A 17,830-nucleotide genomic window follows, 5' to 3' on the forward strand; every position below is an offset into this window, starting at 1 on the left:
AGATACATATGGAGGTACTATGCAACAGCTTATGATTAAGTCCATTCTTCCATGTATCATGATGTGTGATTTTAATTTTGTGTACTTAAGACTGTGATTCCAGGGAGGTTCACTGATAAACATCAATTTTGATCAGTGGGTCAGAGGTAGAGACAGCAATGAGAAGAGCTATTTTTATACAAGCACTTTTTAACCCCACCTGCAAACTAGAAGGTCCGTAGAGCTAAGAATAGTGTGGTTCGGCAGACCCCGTGTTCTAAATATGTGTGTGTGTGTGTGTGTGTGTGTGTGTGTGTGTGTGTGTGTGTGTGTGTGTGTGTGTGTGTACACACACACACACACACACACACACACACACACACACACACACACACACACACACACACATATATATATTACACACACACAATAAAAAAATGGGACTCTGCTGCTTTTCATTTTTAAAGAGCGAAAATTATGTTCAATGGATCTTCATTTTTTTAAGCAGAAGCAGCTTTGAGTTGTGTTACTTTATATTGCAGTCTGGTATTTTGTCAGGGGCCACAAGATGAACAAGTCTTATGGAGTAGTCCGCTTAGTATATGTGGCCTTTAGTGTTTTTTTAAACGGGGGTCATGCTACAAATTACACAAGGAAACACAATATAGTTTTAGAAAAATATACTACAAAACCGTAAAGCATTATTACAGGTTCCATTGAAATAAAACAAAAACACAGCTGGTATGCTATTATATGAGAATAAATGCATTACTTTTTGTTGTAATGCACCTGTCTTTCTCAAAATTGCCGGTATTTGTATATTCCCCTAATATGTCTTATTACATTTATAATGCTGAGAAACTAGTGAATCTTACATCAGTAAAGAAAATTGAGAATGCAACCACAAAGCACATATAATCCCAATTGTGTCTGGAAAATGGTACAATGGTGCCGTTTGCTCTGGCATTAAATAGCAAGACGAGGTAAACTGTTCTGTGCAATGGTTTCTATCCTGTGTAGCTGTGAAAAGGAGCACAGAAGAGCCATTAATCTCTCATCATGACATTTCTGTTCTCTTGTTTTAGCCAACTTGATGCTCACCGGGTTTCCCAGCACATTATAATGAATGCTAAATTACTGCTGAATAAGTGGAACATAGGAAATGTCCTATAGTAGAATGTAGCCTTTGATTTTCTTCTCTTCACTTGGCTAATCGGCCGTGCTGAGCGTGTGTGGTGCTCAGGTACACTGCCCTTTGTCCCCAAATGAAAAAAATAACCCCACAGATACTATGTTATAGAGGTTACTCTACTGGTACTTAAAGAGCGTTTTCAGCAGGTGCAAATAGCAAGACTTCACTAGTAGCTTCAGGGATTCATGATGACATTTATAATACAGAAAGTATTGGATAGAACAATATTGATTAAAGAAACATTTCCCACTCACATTAAAAAAAAAAAGAAGAGTTGATATACATATATAATGAAAGCTTTGATCAGCTACAGTACAACCTCTGAGTTTTCACATGTTTTTTATTTTTTTATTATTTCATTGGCATTTAGGGATCCAATAACAATATCTTTCAGCTTGGTATAATTAAATGACGGGTCATTGTAAACATTTGTATAAAATGTTATCTCCAGAGTATGCCTACAGAATGTTAAATTGTTCGCATCACTAAAGACAGATACAGGTGAACTCCACAGCAGTAAAAGCAATGCATGAAAAACGTATAAACATTTAGTTTGTTTTCAGCAGGCGAAGAGGAGCATTGTTTGGATGCAGCACAATAAAATGTGTTTTTGAAAACAGTTTGAACTAATGGATGGTAGATAAAAACCTTTAACTTACCCAACTCCCCGGTAGCAGTATTTTCGTCTGAACTGAAAGACACTTTGGACAACTCTTTCTACCAGTTTGAAGGGCTGTTCTATTTGTGGTTGAATTAAAGGGGTAAAATGCACAACCCCAACGTCCACCTAAAAGAAAAATAAACACAATAATTATCAACTACAGCTCATAGGCTGGGATTCCCTAAAAGTCATAAAATCGCATTAATATTTGACATTATGAATATAACACACCAATAATTATGATAACCTCGAGATGTTGTGGTCATTCGCATGATGGTGTTTGCCGATAAAATAGTTGATCTGCGATAGACACGATCTCAATTTCCTCCATTACCTTCAAACAAGCATGCAAATAGATATATATATATTTTCTACAAAAAGGTACAGTAGTATAATAATAATAATCATTCCAGAACCGTATGCCATCAAAGTGATTTAAACCCTTTGACATCTGCTGCCAAAAAAGGGCAGACATACAACACAACCCACTCCCCTAACAATAAACAGTAAACATTAAAATTGTACTTATTCTATCAAGCCCTTCATAGCTCAGGTGATCAGCTAGCAGGGACAACCCTCTAAAATCCACTAAAGGGTTAATACGCTCCCTACTCAACCATCCCATAGGCTGCGCTTATAATGCCTCGTGACGTCGCTCCAAAACAAATACATTGACTCCGTCGCAAGCGCTTATAGTAAGCGCGACGGCGATGGAGCGACCAAAAATGTTGAAGCTGGGTAAATTTGATTTTTTTTTTTTAGAGACAGTTGCCACATGTGACTCGCTCTAAACCAGAGAGCTCTGCCCGCCCACTTCGTGACGTCACTGGCCTTGTCGCCAGCGCTTAAAACTGAATGATAACTTTCGCTAGTGGCGACGTCGCCGGCACTATAAGCGTGGCCTCACATTTACTAACCTGACCCTTTCATGGCGGGCCTGAAAACCATGGCATCTGCATAGTTGACCGGTCCCTTTGGCTTAATTACATTGCATAATACAAAAACAGTGAAAATAACAGTATATAAAGTATTAACCATCGCAGTGCCATAGAGAACCACAATGTATTTAGTTATGAAATAGTAAACCTGGATAAAAATATACTGAGAGTCCTCTCTCATTTTCAAGGGTGTCCTGGGTACAGAATATTGCGATGAGATCATCACATATTCTAATTGCAGACGTTTAAAGTGAGAAACAGCAGAAGTCTTGAAAGATCTTAAACAGCTGGTGGTTTTACTAAACCCTTCCAATGAGGGCTCAGTTGGTCCCAATGTGGCTGATGGGGTTGAAAGTAAATTTCAATTATTCCACTCAATCTTTCGAGTACTTACGAACACCCCCTGGAACAAATCCACAAACAGTTAAAAATATTCTGGGCCACAACTGGCTCTCACAGTGAGGGAAAAAATGAAATAAAAACCAGAAAAAAAATAAAAACAGCCAAGGAATATGGCCCAATCTACTAAATGTTTTTCTCTTGAAATGTAAATTGGAAAGTTAAATCCTGGGTTGCTGGAGTCAGTAATATGTTTTCAAATTTACTATTTTCAATCAGTTTTTTTTTCTTGGGAGATCTTGACCCATCAGGTCCTGACTTCAAACTGGACTGGGAGGGCGCTTTTTTTTTTTTTTTTATCGAGTCAAGAGAAGCGGGACATTCCATATCCAATCTCTGTGTTCTCCAGTAAAGGGATGATAATTGTCGTGTCATTCTAGAAAGGGCATAGGGTCTGTGCAGGCTCCAAGAATGGCACAATGGTACAGACTGCTCATTACAGTATGTGAATGAAACCCAGGTATCTCTTTTATAGAAAATGTACCTATATTTTTATTTTTATTTAACGATTTAGTTGCCGGAGGGGCTTGCAATGCATTGAATGCATGTCGGACAACAAAAAGATGAAATCAATTTTCACTGAACTTCCAACGCAGGCAGTAACTAATTCAATATCAATACACTTAAAAGTGTAAAACAGAAAGAAGGACGAGCAGTTACTACACAAACATACCGAGCAAATAGATCATTTTCTCCACATCAAATAATTGGTTTTGTTCTAAATTCAAACTTGAATAAATGATAGAAATGCTTTCTGAAAACAAAGCAAAGAAAAACAGGGCGATGCATACTACGAGACAAGACATTTTGAATAAATTATTGCTATAAAAGTATGCAGATTGTGCAACGCTATTCCTGTACTAAAGCAAAGCATTTCTCTGGGAAAGCCAAGGTTGCACTCGAAACTCCATCATGTAGTCTGAGTAGCTATGGCAACAAAAAAAGGGAAAATGCAATTTGTAACTATTTATTTTACACATATTGATATAAACTCATCAGAGCTGAATCTTGCTATTTTCAGCCCTGGGGATCCCCTGCTTCCCAAGATACTTATGTCACAGGAGACCAGGGTTATTAACACCTTTTCTTACCAGAATCATCTGATTGAACTAGACACAGCAGTAAAATAAATTGTAATTTATTTCAGCATTTGACATACGCACAAAGTAACACAATTTACACAGTTAACACACTTACTGGGAACGGGGCTAACAAATAAAATCTTCCTTTAAACGAAATTGTCACAAACGACCTCTGTAGGAGCCCTTTCCAATGACCGGGAGGTACTCACGAAAGTCCTGGAACGCAATTCGGCGCAATCCCAGCCGCGACCGCTACATCCTCACAAAGTAGGATTTAGAATATTTTCTGAGTCAAAATCTTTGAAGCTGGCTCGTGTCTATTCTTCACAGAGCATCTTTGAATTTGCCGCTGATGGTTTGGCACTTTGAATCTGAGGTCCTGATTGGCTGCAAGGTTTCTTATGGGTTTCAGAGTCCCATTCAGAAACCACTACAACCAATCAGCGCGTGGGAATTCTCCAGCCAGCCTATCACCGATTTGCCGGTATTCTAAAGCCGGGTGGGCACCGATTTGGATTCTGCTAAGGGGCATGCGCCAACCTGGCACTTCTGCCTCTTAGCATATCAAGCCCACCCGCTGTCCAGGCTCCGCAGAGTCTGGGGCAGGGCAAATGGTCACCGGATAGCCCTTTGTTAGCCCAGGACGGAGGTACTCAAGTATAACTACTGTTCTAAATCCTGTTCTAACACCTTCGCATCCCTGAGGCTTTCAAGTCCAGACTAAGCACAGACTCAGTGGTGCCAAGCTTGGTAGCCATCTGGTCTCTCGGAACCATGGACTAGGAATCCCACAGTCACAGATATACATGGTTAGAAGCATTCACATTTATTAAATAAAAACCTTTAATAAAACTTTGCTTATGTGTATGTGTGTTTTACTGTTATAAGTCCTCTGGTCCGGTGTCAGGGATAGAATAAAAATATGTGTTCCCTATTCTTATCAGTCTTATTCCTGGCACACTGCACACCCCAGACTTTACTGTACACACAATAAAATCCCTTGCAGCTTTTAAACATAGCTGGAGCACCCCCTGAACCCCTATACCAGGTTCAGAGTGCCTAGGCATGGTCTGGGCATCCCACCTTATACTAGGGACCCCGGGACTGTTCTGTGGATATCTTGATCCCCCATGCCCGCTTTACTTTTCCAGCCTGTGCTGAAGCAGGGAACCCTGGCGGCGAGTCGCAAGAACTATTCCAGGTTAGGATTTTGCCATAGCATTGTGCTTCAATGTGCCAGAGAATCTTACCCGACTCTTGGGTACATCTCTGGGGTGTCCTATAACTCGGGAACCCCGCTGCATAGCAACAATCTGATTAAAGATTCTCCGTAAAACCCACCCTTAAACTCACAGCCTCATGAGCTCCACTTCCCAGCACCCCTGGAAAGGCAAAAACACAGAATATATTTAATTGTCGCATAATTACTACACAGTCTCCGTGATGCATATAAGACAGCTGGGTTCAAGAGCTGACACTCTAGGACCTTTAAACACGAATCCGGGGTAACCAAGGGACTTAACCTTTATTATTGAGCCTGGTTACCCCCTCACCGTCACAACTTACCAATCAACTTACCGTTATTACTTCCTGGTTTTATAAAGGGGATTTAAATGGCCATCCAAAAGGAAGCCTCAACGAATAATATTGTGGCTTCCTATTGGCCTCAGACTTGCCAGTCCTTTTATTTAATCTGGAGGGATATTAAACCCAGTAACATTACCGGTAAGTATCTCGTGAACCGGTGGGTCCCTTCTGCTTTAAGCAACATACTTACGAGGTGTGGGAGTACAATTTTTGCTGTCTAAAAAAATAATGAGTGTATACTGTACTAGTGAATTACCACTAAGCATGTAAAGTTCTGACTAATAAGGGCAAACGTCACAGGGCACCTGCAACAACTTTGAGGACACACGCTTATAAAGGCCCCAAACTGCACCTCACGGTGTGCAGACAGCATGGGTGATATACTGTAGCTCTCAATCACTGCGGAAGTTTCCAAAGTCACCCCCTATAATACCTTGTCTTGGGGGGAGTGACTCTGGAAGGTGCTATTGCTGCTGTAATTGACAATTATACCATGCTAAGGTTTGGGACTTTACTAAGTGCGCAGTCTCCACACGGGCTCAGTAACCCGCTATACTGCCTAGCAACATTCACCACTTCATTTTTTTTTAGAGACCCCGCAAACTCCTAGGGGTTTTCAATCCTGTTGAATCACTGGTCTTTTTAACAAACCATGTGTTTACAACCTCTGTAACAAACTATATTGCTGCTTCGTGGATGAGTGGACACTCTTAGGCTGGGGCCATGGTGCCTTCGCCCGCGCAGAGGCTGGGAAGTGACCCGCGTGAAGCAGGTGCTTTCCCTGGCCATGGTGGACAGGCCGTGGGGCGTGCCTAGGGGCGTCACGGAGCTGGTTCGCCCTCATTGGGCTAACCGCTCACGTGACCGGCCTGTCACGCAAAAAAAATCCGTTTTAACTCTCGCGCCCCACATGGAAGTGAACATTGCCTTAAGGCAGTCTGCTCACTCAGCGTGCGGATGCACGGTCCGCTGTACCATGGCCCCAGCCTTAGACACTCTCAAAGTATGTCACACTAAGGAACCCTATAAAAACAATGATGCATGTGCATCCTTCAGGATACAGAAACTATAGGGTAGCAACATGTGTATATTAAAAAAAAGTCTGTAAATCAAGTCTAAAATAGAAAATGTTTCTCCCAACATATCCTATAGTTTTGTAGCTTGTCTTTCCATGCCATGTTTATGCAAGAATGAAATAGCAGCATGAATCATCCAAAATGCACAAGCAATTGGTATAGATAGCAGCTCTACAGGATTTTGTCCTCAGGTTTCCCTTTTATTATTCATTCTTAGTCACTTAACTGATTGTGGTTTAAAATAATGATCCCCAATGCATATTTACTTTAAACAGCAAGACACATTTAAATAGCTTGAAATGTTTAACCTTCACAGCAGATCCTCTAAATGCTTTTTTTAATGTGGTTATAAACAAATAAAATTGGGCTTTATATGTGGATTTGGTTTCATTAATGGGATCTTTAATGGAATTTAATTGCTAAGTATATAAATATTGTTTTAAAGAAATGTAAACTGTAATTCTTATTGCAATTTTGATGAAAGTATTAACTTGCAAGTGATACAAGTTAATACTTCATAAAAATACAATAATTAGTATCGTTTACATTTCTTTAAAAAAAAAATATATATATATATATATTTGTATGCTCAGGAAAGCATCTTCACAGGCTACCGAGTAAGAGCTTATTCAACTTGTGACCAGTGCCAGTTTTGTTGGTGATTTTGTTTCAGAAAGAAATCTCACATTTATAAATATAATCAGTGGGCTTTGCGCATTTGCTGTTGATGGAGGTCTTATGACATTCTGTTTTGTTTGTTTTTTAATTTTCATTAGGATATGAATCAGGACTGGTGGTTTTCTGATGAAAACGGAAAAATCTCTGTCCGTCATGTCTGGTTTCCATGCTATCAAAAATATTATTTAACAAAAATCAGCTGGGCGGGACGGCTTCTTTAAGTGAACAGAACGTAAAATAAAGTCTCACCTTTTTATAAATGTCACAATGTGTTCTATTTGTTTTCCTTTCACCAGTTACACACAGTTGGTGTCATTGCTTACCTCAGCTCGAGATGGGAAAACACTAACCAATTGCTACCTTACATGGGTCAAAAATTGTTTTCAGACAGCTTTGGCTCATTCAGTTAGTGCAGTTTCATTGTTTCTCCCCTTTGTGCTTTTCGGGGGCGGAATTGGCAGAGGAGGAAAAGAATTCTGATGATAAGAAGGAAAATGCGGTGGAATGCAACACTTCTCAATGTTATTGCTATTTATTTATTTTTATGGATTACAATGCTTAAGTGGCGTAGTGGGTAGGCATCACCATAGCTATTTTGTTTACTGGAAGCAAAGAATATTTTCCTCATTATTTATAATTATATCCACATTAATTAGGTACCTATCACAAGCACTTTTATTTAAATAACTGTTACTTGTATAGAAAGGGATATAAATAAGGGTACAGTGAGAACCAAAGCCATCTGCTGTAACAATTGTTCTCAGGACAAGAGAGGCGAAAAATTGAGTGTGTCACTCGTCTACCTAGTTACAAAATACTTTAAAGTATTTTATGATCTTTACCTAATCTCTTTTGAGATAAAAAAAAACTTATAGTACACAGATACATTTTAAGCCAGGCTTATTTTGTTTAAACTAATTATGCTGCTATCAATACCCAAAACGATAAAGGGAAATATTAATAGTTACCAGATAAGATTTTAATTACACACGACCCAAATCAAATAGAATTGTATTTTTTTTAAAGTGAAACTTCTCAGCTGGTGGTGGCTCATTGGAAAATCTCAGAGTAAAATGAATTGAGTTGTGACACACTGTGAATCAGAAGTAGCATACTGCGCGCATGTGCAGAGTTTGGCTGCAGAAGTGGCCACTAGTTGTCAGTAACACAGTCAGTGGTTTTAGTACGAGGTACGGGGCGCACACATAATACCCCTGCCTCACCAAGCGCATCACAACTCACTCCCCCTGCCTCCGCATCAGACCTCAGTCCCCCTGCCTCACCAAGCGCATCAGACCTCAATCCCCCTGCCTTCGCCACCGCATCAGTTCTCAGTCCCTTTGCCCCCACATCACACCTGTGTGGAGAGTGAGGTGTATGTGAGTGAGGGGGGGGGAGGGTGTATGAGTGAGAGGGGGATAAAGAAAATATGTGTGAGAGGGAGCAAAAGGGGGAGACACACACATACATAAATATATATATACTAGCTGATATACCCGGCGTTGCCCGGGATGTAAATGCGTGAAATGATATGATATGATGTAGTTGTGGTGTGGGGGGGGGTGTGGGGGGGGGGGGAGAGGTGGGGTGGTGTGTGGGGGGGGAAGAGGTGGGGTGGTGTGTGGGGGGGGGGAAGAGGTGGGGTGGTGTGTGGGGGGGGGGAAGAGGTGGGGTGGTGTGTGGGGGGGGGAGAAGAGGTGGGGTGGTGTGTGGGGGGGGAAGAGGTGGGGTGGGGTGTGGGGGGAAGAGGTGGGGTGGTCAAGGGCGGGCAGCCGTTGAGGGCCAGAGGGGTGATAGTGGGGGGGGGGGGCAAGGCCAGAGGGGTGATAGTGGGGGGGGGGGCGCAAGTCCACAGGGGTGAGAGGGGGGGGGAGTGTTGTACTTACTTTTGGTGTCCTGGTGAGCGTCTCTAGGGTTGAGCGGGCGTGTGCGTGTGTGTTATGGATGTAATCCACAGGGTAGGCTCCCAGATCTCACAGTATGAGGAAGCTCTGGGGTGTGAGCAGTCCACACTGGTGAGAGTCTGAAGCGGTGTGAGTGGAACAGTGGTTTCAAGGAGATCGGCCAATGAGAGCCGTGGGGGGGGCGAGACACCGGCCAATGAGAGCCGTGGGACGGGGCGGACCCACAGACCACTCAAATGGTCTCCAGACACTCACAAACAAGATTTTGATCTATATAGATATAGATAGTGTTCGACAAATCCGGTCGCCCGCACGCCCGTGGCGACTGAATTCAGGCTGCTTTAAAAAAAAATCCCCCTCCCTGATTGGGCTGCGTGGGGAAGGCCAACTGGCAGCTCTGGGTCAGCCCCTCCCACCTTGCCCCCGATCGCTGCCCGAGACGAGAGGTAGGCTGGGGGGGTCCCCGCTTGCAGCCCGGGGCGGTTCCCGCTGGCTGCCCGGGGCGGGAGGTAGTCTGGGGGGGTACTCGCTTGCTGCCTGGGGTGGGAGGTAGGCTGGGGGGAGGGGTGACCCGCTTGCTGCCCAGGGTGGGTGGTAGGCTGGGGGGTCCCCGCTTGCTGCCCAGGGCTGGAGGAGCAAGGTAGGCGCTTCCCCTCCGTCCCACACTCCTTTGGCACCTGCGCGGGCAGGGTAATGCGAGCGGGGAAGAAGGGCAAGCTGGCAGCACTGACTCCCGTCTCCATGGCTGCAGCCTGGGTGGGAGGCAGGCAGGCAAAGTTGGCTGGTGGGTTCTGGATCCAGCGCGTCCCCGTCTGGCCATGTTTCCCATCGGGGAGGTTGATGTGGCCAAGCGGCTGTTCCCCGCTGGCCCCCGATGCCCCCACATAACCCCGATGTCCCCCACATAACTCCGATGTCCCCTGCAGGCCCCCACATAAACCCGATGTCCCCTGCAAGCCCCCACATAACCCCGATGTTCCCCGCAGGCCCCCAATGTCACACGCAGACCCCAGATGTCGCCCACATACCTCTGATGGTGAGTGGGACTCCAGGAGCAGCTGTTTCTTGTAGTGTGTGTGTGTGTGTGTGTGTGTGTGTGTGTGTGTGTGTGTGTGTGTGTGTGAGACACACACACACACACACACACACACACACACACACACACAGAGTGTGTGTGAGAGTGAGTGTGTGTGACCCAGTCAGTCATCCCACCCCTCACACTCTCACACACACTCTCTCTCACTGAGAGTGTGAGTGGAAGATGACTGACTGGGTGACTATCTCTCTCTCTCTTTCTCTGAGACACACACACACACACACTCTCACAGTCTGTGAAAATGTTTGTGAGAGAGGTTGGATGACTGACTGGGTGACTGTCCCTCTCTCACCCTCTCTCTGTCTTTGTCTCACACTCTCTGTCTCACCCACTCTCTCTGTGTGTGTGCCACTCTGTCTCTCTCTCACCCACACTCTCTCTGTCTGTCTCTTACACACACTCTCTCTCTCTGTCTCACACTCTGGATCTCTTATTTACCCTATATATTTTAACTGCCCTATACGTACACCGAAATAACATATACTGCTTTCTTCCAGATTTAACTCTCGAGCTTCACACGGAAGACATCGGAACCCCCTCACTAACCTAGAAGACAGGTAGGGAACACCCCCCCTCCAATGTATAACATTGCGGGAATGAGGGTACCTGGACATTGAGGGACTGCGGATCAGGTAAGATCCCAGGCGGGATTGCTGCTTTAGATATTGTGAAGCGGGGGCGTCCAGGCACTAGTTATGGGGTTCAGGAAACTAGTCATTCACATCTGGCTTTCTTTTCCTTCTAAATCCGACACACACACACACAAACGTAACAAGGACTAATTGTAGTATAAATGTAATACAATAAATAAACTTGTCAAAAACAAATGTTGTTCTTACTAGGAATGTATTAATTTTTTTTGTTTGTTTTTTTTTAAGCGGGCCTGGGGGCTGGACTAGGTGGCGAGTAGATTTTTTTGTTCGGCGAGTAGATTTTTGGGTGATTTGTCAACGTGTGTGTGTGTAAGTGTGTATGTGTGAATGGGATGTACCATTGGGCTTTTCTGTCTTTTTTTTGTATACATTTTACACGCTCAGTAGCACTCCTTTTGACACACACACACACATATTAGAAATATGTATATATATATATATATATACATACACATATATATACATATACATACACGCTCGCCCCTCCCCACTTTCCAAGTAAGCAGGTCTTTTTCATGTTGCTGGTTTGGACAGATCCAATGTTATCATTATTCTAATTATAGAGGTAAATAAGAATTTTTATCAGATAGTGTTTGTACCTGCAAAATTTGGTCATGCCTTAATGTGGTTTGCAGGCTTGTAATGCTATATATATATATATCTATATATATATCTATATATATAGATATATATAATATATAATATATATATATAGCAACACACACACACACATGTGAAAAAGAAAGTACACCCTCTTTGAATTCTATGGTTTTATATATCAGGACATAATCTCAAAAAAGAACATGGCAGCACGGCTTAGGTTTGCAAAGCTGCATCTGAACAAACCACAAGACTTCTGGAACAATGTCCTTTGGACAGAAGAGACCAAAGTGGAGATGTTTGGCCATAATGCACAGCGCCACATTTGGCAAAAACCAAACACAGCATATCAGCACAAACACCTCATACCAACGGTCAAGCATGGTGGTGGAGGGGTGATGATTTTGGCTTGTTTTGCAGCCACAGGACCTGGGAACTTTGCAGTCATTGAGTCGACCATGAACTCCTCTGTATACCAATGTATTCTAGAGTCAAATGTGAGGCCTTTCTCCTTTCTATCCCTTGCACCTCCACTGCTTGAGCTCTTTCCCTCGCTGCCTCCTATTGGTTGAACTCCCTTTAGAATGTTAAGCACTGTGACGGTGACGGGGTAACCAGGCACACTAATAAAGGTTAAACCCACTTGATTGCCCCTGGTCTGTGTTTTGGGGTTCTAGAGTGTCAGCTCTTGGACCTGACTGTCATATATGCATTACTGTGACTGTGTGTAAAATCATGTGACAAAGAATTGCTGTGTTTTTACCTTTCCAGGGGTGCTGGGACCAGGAGATTGCTAGGCTATGAGTTTCAGAGTGGGTCTTTGCAGATTGTGGCTATGTAGCGGGGTTCCTGAGTTACAGGATACCCCAAAGATGTACCCAGGAATCAGGTAAGATTCTCGGCTACATTGATGCACACTGCTCTGGTCAAACCCCTACACAGAAAATGTTCTTGCGACTCACCACTAGGATTCCTACTGCAGCACAGTCCCGCAAGGTAAATGGAGAATAAGGGGTTAATGTATCCCTGCAACATACATGGTGTCCCTAGTATAAGGGGGGGATGCCCAGACCACCCTATCCCTGGTATAGGGGCCCATGGGTTGCTCCCGTCATGTATAAGACAGTGAGGCTTGTATTCAAATAAAAATAAATCTAAGTTTGCAGAGTATAAGGGATATGGCTAGTGGGGATGAAACAGTTCACATTTTCACTCTATCCCTCACACCAAAAGACTTAGGACATTTTAATAGGAAAATGTATAAAGTATATTTTATTAAATAGATTTTTGGTTTTAAAATATAATATGCTGGTCCATTGAAACCTAAGCTGGGTCATTCACTGTTTGGACTCTGAGGGGGACTTATGGGCTACCAGAGTGTAGTGCCGTTAAGTCTGCTATAGGCCTGTACATGAAAGTCTCACTTGTGTCCAGAATTGTGAACGCCATCTGGAAAGGATGGCTGAGTGAAGTACCCACGTCCTGGGATGAATACAGGCCGGTCTGGTCAATAGTCACCTCCCCAGACGTGGAGACACCAAGCCCTGTGGGGGGTTCTGCATGGCAAGTAGGAAAGATGGCGGTTTTCACACATGCCCCTGTGCCCTGTTTAAGCTTCAGGTGCCCGGCTTCACAAGGCTGGCAAACAGCTGAGTTGCTAGCAGTAAAGTTCCCACGCTGCGGGTTGGCAGTAATGCTGCGGGGCTAGCTTTGGAAAGGATATAAAAAAGTTAGTAGCCAGCCCAGAGAGTGTCCCAAGCTGTGTTCCAAGTTTTAAGTGAGTTCTAAGGAAGTTACCTATGATTCTCAGATGCCAAGTGACCAGTTTCAGTCTGCAGCAAGAAAGAAAAGGGGCTTCAGCAGAAAGCTGCCTGTGATCAGGGTGAGGATTCCCTGCGCTTAGGAGAGTCTAGTTTTGTATCCCAAGTAAGTGTGTTTTCTTCCTGCTATTTGTAACCCATTGTGTGTATGTCTGTTTCCACAAAATAAATCACATTTTGTTTTACTCTTTGGTTTTGCTCAATTACATGGTTCTGGTTATAAGGTGTAATGTCCTGGTCTCCCGTGACAAGCACCATCTCTCGACGCCTGTAAATTAAGCCTTTGAATATGGACATATGGGCATATGACCCCATGACCACGGCCACAGAAGCATTTACCCAAGCGTTGAGGTCAGGAACTGCCACATATTTCACTTATTCTTTCCACTACTGCCTCTGCAAGTCTCGCAGAGATTGTAAGATTTCCAGGGCAGGGCTTTCCCTTCCTAATATACCTGTCTATGGCCTTGTTTGTAAAGCAAGGCATAAATTGTTGGCACATCCCTGACATCAAGTGACCATCTACAAAAAGGGGACAGGACAAGATAGAGATACGGCAAAGATGACAATGAACCTCACCCTAAGCTTCTTGTTCTAAAAAAACAAAAATAGCTGCATATACTGTATCGCCAAAAAAAGATTTAGAAATACATATTGTCTAATTTTATTGACACAAAAAAACCCAGTGTTAATTAACTTGTTAACATGTTATTGTGTACACTTGATTGTGAAATACTCCAGCAATTTTCTGTTGTGAAATACTGAAAAAACAAGACCTGTTTTACATATTCTTTTTAAACTGATTTCCTATAAAGTGCCTTATAAACTGTTCACGGCCCCAAGGTTCAGCAAAGAATCCAGCTGCTCCTCTTTCTCTTACCGTGCACCTCACACTGGAACAACATATCGGAGACTCTCAAATCTACCACCGGTCTGTTCTTTCAAAACTAAAGCGGTCTCACATTTTAATCTGGTCTGTAACTGTTGTATGCCTATAATATATATTATCTCTTACTGTGCGTGCAATGTCTTGTAAATAATGTATACCCTGTTAATTTAATGTAACCATAACTATGCCCAGGACATACTTGAAAACGAGAGTTAACTATGAATGTATTACTTCCTGGAAAAACATTTTATAAATAAATTATACTGTAACTCTGCCTTTATCAGGGTATGTTAGGAAGTGATGCTCCATTCTTTGCTCAGTAAGCCGAGAGCCCTTAATGAAAGCAGTTTATATATTTTTGTGCATGAAACCTGTAACCAAAAAGGGTACAGACGCCTTGTATTACAGACTGCTTTCAACTTATTGTACACAACTACAGTATTCTGCCATTTCTATTGATAATACAAGATCTACTTGTATACCAAATACGACAGGATCCTACTCAAAGCCGAGCAAACAGATGACTTGTGTGCAGTTTGAGTGGATATTGTCTCAATATGTAAAGTACAGAAATTTCTCGTCAAATTTTTTTTTTTTTTAACTTTTGTTGGCTCATACATTATTTCTCCAAGATGAACAAAGTACTTCTTTATATAGGACGAGACGAACGGAAAGGAACAGTTGCTTTGTTTCTCATTTCACTGAAACCACAAAGACTGCAAAGTATTTTGAAAAATATATATTTTGACTATATGTTTTATTCTTCAGAGATTGAAATCGTACAAAGAATCACAGCCCTTTTTTCTTCTTTGTTTGGTGCCAACAGCAAGGAAAGCATCAGAAGCCTTACGTTTTACTAGTAAGTGCTTTACAGATACTGATGTAAATGATGTACTGTAAATAAACCCCTTCTGTGCCAGGAGTGCTGCAATGCTATGCTTTCTAGCGCAGTAATGGTTCAATGAGCCATTAATTCACTTTATTTTAATATCCTTGTAATTGAAACACCTGATAAGTACAATGTGCTTTTACGGTACTATTTTTAGAGTATGTCATAAAATGTACATGTTGAAATTGCCAAGGCTATAATGCCTTTTCTATTACTAGATTATAATAATGTTACATTTTATTCCAGTTTTTAGTATGCCTCAAACCTGAATGGAGTATGTTTTCAGATAGATAAATTATAGTTTCCCCGTGAGGATTAAGACAAAAGACTTTTCACAGTTGTTCTGAAAGGGGCTGTTTGAACGAAAGGTAATGTGATATGTTTAAAAAATTAAAACAGGGTAACTAATGCCTTAAAAGACGCAGGTTTTTTAAAAATAGTTTTTGAATATGCACCCTGAAATAGTTTGGTAATCCTGTGACCTGAAGTTTAGGATGGGTACCATAGCTGTGTCTGTCTTAGGGCAGGTACAAACTGCTGCAGACCGCGCAGAGGCGTCCGCATGGGGCGCGATCACATTGCCTTAAGGCATTGATCGTGCCCGTAGACCGCGCGGATGCAAGCAGGAGGAGGCGCGGAAGAAATCAGTAGAAACTGATTTCTTGGCGCAACAGGCAGGTTACGCGAGCGGTTCGCCCAATGAGGGCGAACGAGCTCCGTGATGACCCTAGGCATGCCCTCCGCGGCACGTCCAACATGGACACTAAACGCACCCGCTTCACGCGGGTGATGTCACAGCCTTCGCACGCCTCCGTGCAGGCGAAGGCTGTATGGCCTTAGCCTTATGCTGCAGCTTTCCAATACGGCCCCCTTTTTCGAGATTGATTGATACAATATAAGTTTGCACTATTATATAAGTTTACCTCATCATTGGGGCAGAGCAAAAACGAATAAAACAAAAAATAAAATAATCCTAATTGAAAAATACTTAAACGGTGTCACTAATGTTCAAGGTTTAAGACTACTAAATACATCATAGTAATTAGTTCACTATGGTCTTACAGTAATAATTGTTTCCTTAACATTTTTATCCCCAAAATGTTTTTGGAAAAAACACAGAAATTAAAGTATTCTTTTGAATATTTACTGCTATTTGTTTATCATTTCTATTTAGAAATCCTGTACTATGCCCATTTCTAATTGATATTACAGCTGTTAACATCTCTTTTTCTCTGTATGTAATTTAAATATCGTGGCAGTGATTTATATGTGGATTAAAACTCTGCTTTATGTGGGTTGGTAGTAGATCTGGATATGATGAAATAAATATACAAACATTTACAGGAAGTCATGTCGACCATGTAGGTCAGGGGTGCTCAACTCCAGTCCTCAAGCCCCCCCCCCCCAACCGGTCAGGTTTTCAGGATATTCCTAATTCAGCATAGGTGCTCATCAGTCCCTGCTTCAGCATAGGTGGCTCAATCACATCTGATTGAGCCTCCTGTGCTGAAGCTGGGATATCCTGTGGAAACCTGACCTGGGGTGAGGGGAGAGGGGGGGTGGGGTGGCAGGAGTGGAGCACCTCTGATGTATGTAGGTCAACGTTTCCACAAAACTAATATAACTGAAGAATGTCATAATAAAGTATAGGACACATGCGATAAAGGATACAAAAAGGTGGCTTACAACAATTGCACTCCCCACAAACCTTAACCCATTCAGTGCTAAAGGTGTCCGCAACTTTCAGTGAAGGGGTGACTTATACAGCATAAAGAAAATAACGCCCATAAAACAGACCAAACAAGGAATGCAAATACCAAGTGGCGGCCCACATTTAAAATGATCAGTGTTGGTATTATGTTATGCAAAAGCTTCCTGTTCACGGTTATAGTATCCACCCTCCCCACCTCCAATTTGGAGCAGTAAAAAAACAAAACAAAAAAAACCATTAACCATATGTTATATTACCTTTTTTATACCCAATATACCCAAATGTAAATTATTTTTTCTGAAAAAGGAAAAGCAAGGACTGGGAGTTTACATTATGACCTCCATATGATAACGCTACATAGCTTGGATGTCTGATAATATACTAGAACACAAAAGCACCTTCAATTACCCATTTCCATAACTGAGAGCAGAAGGAGCTTTGAAAACCTTGAAAAGCTTAATTCACCCTGAAAATAAAATGAGATCGAACAGGCAGCAACATGGTGATGCGTTTTCCTTTGTCTGCTGAATTGTTTAGAAATAAATTACCTGTACTGAATATGCCATCAGTAAATGCATGTTAGCGCCTTGAGCAATGCGTTCAAAAGGGTTACACCAATAATGTTGGAGAGAAAGGAACATTTTACCAATACTGTAGGTTCTAAAATCTGCATCGT

General features: G+C 42.4%; 1 protein-coding gene across 2 annotated transcripts in view; it reads right to left on the reverse strand.

The window, feature by feature from the left end:
* The window catches only part of TFB1M (transcription factor B1, mitochondrial), a 64,891-nt gene that overhangs the window by 1,358 nt on the left and 45,703 nt on the right, over positions 1-17,830 (reverse strand). For both annotated transcript variants that reach the window (XM_075596956.1, XM_075596957.1), the window contains one exon: positions 1,831-1,958. In XM_075596956.1, the coding sequence (XP_075453071.1) occupies positions 1,831-1,958 (128 nt within the window). The remainder of the gene's footprint in view (positions 1-1,830; positions 1,959-17,830) is intronic.

The sequence above is a fragment of the Ascaphus truei genome, chromosome 4 (genome assembly GCF_040206685.1).
Source record: "Ascaphus truei isolate aAscTru1 chromosome 4, aAscTru1.hap1, whole genome shotgun sequence".
NCBI lineage: Eukaryota > Metazoa > Chordata > Amphibia > Anura > Ascaphidae > Ascaphus > Ascaphus truei.